This window comes from the organism of the source record quoted next, unplaced genomic scaffold, assembly GCF_019419815.1.
Source record: "Pyrus x bretschneideri cultivar Hongxiangsu unplaced genomic scaffold, Pyrus_bretschneideri_v1 Contig19, whole genome shotgun sequence".
NCBI lineage: Eukaryota > Viridiplantae > Streptophyta > Magnoliopsida > Rosales > Rosaceae > Pyrus > Pyrus x bretschneideri.
Window position 1 is genome coordinate 1533181 of NW_025999490.1, and position 6364 is coordinate 1539544.

Sequence of the window (6364 nt, forward strand, 5' to 3'; positions counted from 1 at the left end):
CTCACTATACACTTAATATTTGTCATGTATGTCACATCCCGGCCCGGGATCCACCACATCATGGTCCCGCTCCATCACCGTAGCACGATATTATCCGTTCTGGGCCCCGACCACGCCCTCACGGTTTTGTTTCTGGGAACTCACACGAGACGTTTTCTATTTTGCACCCCTCCAGGTTTTAGGTAGCAAGGACGTGGGTGACGGAAGAGGCATCGAGGCATTTCTGACAAGCACACTCCATGTAGGACTTTCTAGATATCACTTGTGTAGTGTTTGTTTATTCTAGACTGCACCTAGGATACTCAAACTTCTACTTTGCATTTTCCTTCCATGTTTTTCACTAGCACTCACTGATCTTTTTATTGTAAATTATTTTGTTGACTTTATTTTTCTCATATTTTCACTCTTTTGATTTTGCATTGTGCACTTGGCTACGTCACCCTCACGGGACGGCCAACACGCTCCAGTTTTTTTATCAGCGTGTGTCAACGTATCATTTCACTTAAGTTTGGTTAATTTTTTTTCAAAATTGAAAAAGTAACCATTTATGTGAAAGTTAACTAGAGTTAAGTGAAAAAACACATGACAAATGATTAGGTGTATGATGAGTATACACCATAATTATGGTAGTGAGCAAAAATGCACCCAAATATAAACGTCTAATGCAGTGGTATTGATAGTAAGACACATGATGGTTAGTTCCATAGTATCAAATATAGTTTAGTTAGGTTGTCATTAATTAGCAGTTAATATAATTAATCAAATCGGTGTTTAATAACTGACGCTCAAGTATTAAACAATGAAGAGTACAACGCTAATCACACTCATTTTTACATCTTTTGTTAATTTTTGTTCTTTGACCTTTTTGAACTCATCCGATTCGAATTAATTCCATAATTAAGAATGATGCATAAAAATGCTATATAGATAGTAGAAGATGGATCAAATCTTTGCTTGTTATTAGGGATTATATATTATTTGTGGGCCTGTTTTTACTAGATGTCGAAATATATATATTTTTTAATAAAAATGTAAGAGAGATTAAATTTTTAAGGGTAATGTTAGGAAGTTAAATAACACAGAAGTTAATGATTGGATTATTACTTAAGTGTTGATTAACGTGCTTATTTTTTATTGGTTACATATCATGTTGTTTGCAAATTTAGTCTACCAAGCATTACTCAAATTTTAAACCAATTTACAAATAGAATGATGTGTCACAATAAAAAATAATTACGTTAATCTACGTTAAGTAATAATCTAATTATCATTCGCAATATTATTTGATTTACAAATTTAATTTAATTATTTTTTAGCATTATTTTTTTCAAATTAAACAGCGAGCAAATTGGAGCTCTTTCTAAGGGATCCATGGAATATGGAAGACAGAAAGCTCTAAAAAAACCCTAGCTACTTTGTGAGGGAGAGCGGTCCCCACATATTAAAAGCAAGATAGTTTTTTCTTGATTACATAGGAACTTGATTATAATTAATTAATGATTCAAGAAGTTGGTGTGGCGTGCCGTGTGCTTGAATATGGGAGCATAGGAAGTCTTTGTGTTTCAAAGTTCGAAAACAGTTGATTGACGTAATGATATTTTTGCCAAGAGCAGAAATGGCAATGAATGTTTTGTGATTAAGTTCAACACGTGTTAATGTAGAGAGAGATTGAGAGAAATGCTTTGGGTTTCAAAAACTAGAGAGAAAGAGTTAGAGAGATGAATTGTAAAATCTATTGTATTGATTTCTTATTGAAGAAGCTATTACAATGATGTATATATATAGAGAGAGCAAAGTATCTAACTAACTAACTAAAGTTTACAATCATATGACAAGTGGCATGATCCTAATCACTATCTATATCCTTACATGCCCCCTCAAACTCATGCGTGGGAGAGCCAAGTGTGAGGTTGAAACAGTGAGATCGAAATAGTGGAGCACTGAGACCCTTAGTTAATATGTCTGCAAACTGTTCGCAAGAGGAGACAAACTGAAGAAAGAGTTTCTTCTTAGCAATTCTTTCAGGCACAAAGTGCACATCAATCTCAATATGCTTCATTCGTTGATGTTGGATAGGATTAAAGGATAAAGCAATGCAAATAGATTGTCACAAAAGAGAACAAGAGCAACAACAAGTTGGACATGCATAAACTGCAACAATTGTTGAATCCAGTCAAGCTCAGCGGAGGTAGTGGACATAGTTCAACATTCTGCCTCGGTGGAAGAACGAGAAATGGTGTTTTGTTTCTTGGAAGACCACGAAATTGGATTGTTACCCAAAAAGACAACCATCCCAGTAGTTGAACGCCTATCATTAGGATCTCTTGCCCAATCTGCATCACTAAAGGCCTTTAATGTCAAATCTCCCCGAGTATAAGAAATACCAATAGACAATGTACCCTTCAGATACCTCAAAATTCTTTTAATTGCTGTGAAATGGGACACCATTGGAGACTGCATAAACTGACAAACCTGATGAACCGAGAAGGCAATATCAGGTCGAGTGAAGGTAAGATACTGCAATGCCCCAACTATACTTTTATACATTGTTGGATTGTTATAAGGAGTACCATCATCTTTAAGTAACCTATTGTAAGGTAAGCAAGGAGTTTCGCAAGGCTTACAATCCACCATTTCAACTTTCTGCAATAAATCCTAAATATATTTTGATTGAGACAAGAATAAACCTTAAGCAGTCTTGGTTATTTGAATACCCAGAAAATAATGAAGCTCTCCCAAGTTCTTGATGTCAAACTCAGTAGTTAAAGACTGAATCACTTGTTGAATAGCTGAGGCAGCACTTCTAGTGATGACAATATCATCCACATAGAGTAAAAGGATGACAATGTCACTGCCACTAGTCTTGACAAACAAGGAAGAGTTATAATATGTAGACTGAAACCCAAGAGAAGGAAGAAAGCTTGTAAACCTTTCATTCCAGGCTTTAGGGGCCTGTTTTAATCCATTTAGTGACTTGTGAAGTTTACAAACTAATTCAGGATGTGAAGGATCCCCAAAACCAGAAGGTTGAGCCATATATACTTCTTCATTTAACAACTCATGCAAGAAAGCATTCTTAACATCTAATTGCCCGAGGGACCAACTGAAGTGAGCTATCAAAGCTAGAACTAATCTCACAGTGGTTGGTTTAACCACTAGACTAAATTTCTCACCATAATCCACTTATCCAAGCCAGGCTCTTGACTAAACCTCTTAGCAACAAGTCTAGCTTTATGTCGAGCTACTGAACCATCTGAGTTCTTTTTTATTTTGAAAACCCATTTGCAACCAACCAAAATCTTGTTAGATGGCAAATGTACTAAGCTCCAAGTTTGTTGCTTATGCAGTGCATCAATCTCTTCTTGCATAGCTTTAAACCAAACAAGTACTTTCAAGGCATGCTTATAGGTTGCATGTTCCACCAGAGTTAAATCAACACCACTAGAATCATTCACTTGACTGAGAAACACCTTCTTTTTTATTATGCCATCTTTACTTCTAGTTTGTATAGGATGCATATTAAGTGGAGCAATAGGTAATACCACTTGAAGAAGATCATGACTAAACTTAGGATCCATAGGGAGTGGATGAGAAGAACTTGCAGTAGTAATAATGGACTAAGATGTTGTACTCTCTGGTGATAACAGTGGGATTGAGGGTGAAGTTATATTTTCAGTAGGTAGTGGGACTGATGGTATTGATCTAGCAGGGCTATGTGATGTGGATGGAGATGATGGTGGGTCAAACTATGGTTGAACTAATATATTTTCCATATTAGGAACAGGAAATGATGGCAATGACTGAGAACGATAGGATGTCACAGATTAGTGTTTAGGTACAGAAGACAAATGAGTATAGGGAAATCTAGACTCATCAAAGACTACATGTCTAGATATATAGAACCTACCCTGTAACACATCAAAACAAATAAAACCTTTGTACTTTGATGCATACCCAAGAAAAACACACTTTGTTGTCTTAGTTTTGATGTAAGGTCTCCACAATGGAAAACAAGAGCACCCAAAAACTTTAAGATGTGTTAAAATGGGAAGAGTCTCAAAAACAACTTCCAATGGTGAACAGTTGTTCAACATTGGTGAAGGCAAACAAAACTTATACATTAGTATTACGATGTGCGAACAATTAAGCTGCAGGTATGTGTATCTTTTATCTTATATAGAAAGCCAATGGAAAAGTGCACAATGCAACACAGTTTTTTTATGGTCAGATGACTAATTTACCCTTGCATAATTTGAAATATGATTTTGGGCAGGTTTGGAATTTTTTTGGTTGTGGGGCATTTTGGTCCACTTCTTTTTGTCGAAGCTGGTGACACCAAAATTTTTGTCTTATGTGTAAAGAATAAAAAAATGAAAGGGAAGAGAGAAAATAATAAGCAAATGACAAAGTTCATGGTGTCCACGTGATATAAAAAAGGTATTTCACACGCGGATAATAATGTAATTAAATAAGTTGTCAAATGATTGTTTTTTTTTTTTATGTAACAAACAATATTATCTACACTAAGGGATGAGGTGGGCTTAGTCTCACAATGGATTAGCAATAATGTGATTCGATCAGTTGTTTATTAAATATCATTTTCTCTATTTTTAAACACGTTTAAAACATCGTAAGAAGCGTGTAATATCGATTATAAAAAAGGTCTTTCGCACGCGGATAATAATGTGATTAAATTAATTGTCAAATGATTTTTTTTTTAATAAACGATATTATTTACACTAAGGGGAAGTGGTGGGCTTAACCTCACAATGAGCTAGCAATAATTTGATCCGATCAGTTGTTTATTAAATATTATTTTCTCTATTTTTAAACACGTTCAAAACATCCTAAGAAGCGTGTAATGCCGGTTATAAAAAAGGTCTTTCGCATGTGAATAGTAATGTGATTAAATTAATTGTCAAATTATTGTTTTTTTTTATTTAAAAAAAAAACGATATTATCTATACTGAAGGGGAGGAGGTGAGCTTGATCTCACAATGACTAGCAATAATGTGATTCAATCAATTATTTATTAAATATTATTTTTTCTATTCTTAATGTAAATTCTATAGAGACCGATTTTATTATGTGAATTCAGCTGCTTTAATTGGTTTATGAAAGGTTACTTCTAGCATGATCTAAAATGATTCATTTATTTCAAATATTTGACTTTCCTTTTATTAATTTACGCATATAAATACATTTAAAACATGTAAGTCGCGCGTAACACGCCGTAATTCAAAAAATGCCTTCTAGTAATTGAAAAATGATCATATACCCTTGACTCGTGTCCTTTTTCTAGTAAGACCCGGCCACTTTTCAATTGTACATCTTATATACAAGCTATGATAGCAAAATTTCACCACTTATTTGACATAATTGTACTTACAAAACAAATTAAATACATTTGGGTAAGGCTAGCCATGTGCCCAATAGGGTAGGGGAGGTTGGTCAATGAACCTTCGATGCCTAAGTAAGTAATTAAGCCAGTTTTTGTGAAAAGAAAATGAGATTTAGGGTTGAGTTGTGTTGTGTTGTACTTAAAATCAAACGTACCAATATAATTAAATGTATCCATAATCAAACATACCAATATAATTGAGCATATCTCTAATATCATTGTAGTAGAAAATATTTAATAAAATTATCAAAAGAACAGATGTTAATCAACAAAATAAAATCCCGGGACACTTATATCAAAACATCCGAAGTAAAAAACTTGAGAATCCTCAAAAGTGATATAGGAGAGCAGTTCTGTTTTGAGCGCAATTGATACTCGACTCGTATGCACCGCCAAATGTTCGGGCCTCGAGTTAATTTAAAAGTTTATTGAAAAATGGTCCGCTGGGTTTCACGTGGATTTGGGCAGTAGTTGGGTTGAGAGCTCCACCAATTGGAGTCTGGGCTAAAAGCCATGCAAAATTGGGGCCGATTATTCGATAAAAGGGTGGGCAATAATTACGGATATGGACAACTGTGATTATTCATCTATTTAAAATTCATTTAAATAAATAAACAGTTATAATGTAATTATTTACGTGTGAAATTTAAATAGATGATGATGGGTGTAACCATTTATTCGTTTCATGATGAAACCCAAAATTTTGGTTTTAACATCTCCATTAGAGAATGTATTATTATGTTCTATTTCTTTTGTTTTTATGAATGCAAAGAAAGAATTAATTTTGTATTTTTATCCCTAATAACCAGATATTGTGCTTGGAATATCTTGCATAAAAGTGTTATTCTTATCATATTTTTTATATTACATTTGTACTACATCTTTGATAGAGGTAAGAATCACACTTGCTTATGAATTTCTCTTAAGGCAAACCCAAAGCACAGCTAGATATTTTGGTATCAC

At 34.1% G+C, this 6364-nt stretch overlaps 1 protein-coding gene across 1 annotated transcript; it reads right to left on the bottom strand.

The window, feature by feature from the left end:
* Positions 1-2202: 2202 nt before the first annotated feature.
* LOC125476440 (uncharacterized mitochondrial protein AtMg00810-like) lies at positions 2203-2634 on the bottom strand. Its single transcript, XM_048582615.1, has one exon. It carries the CDS (start codon positions 2632-2634, stop codon positions 2203-2205), a length of 432 nt encoding a protein of 143 aa, XP_048438572.1.
* Between the last annotated feature and the right edge of the window lie 3730 nt (positions 2635-6364).

What these genes read in the sequence shown, in the direction of transcription:
- LOC125476440 (XM_048582615.1), bottom strand. Translation starts at nt 2,634, where the DNA reads ATGGTGGATTGTAAGCCTTGCGAAACTCCTTGCTTACCTTACAATAGG.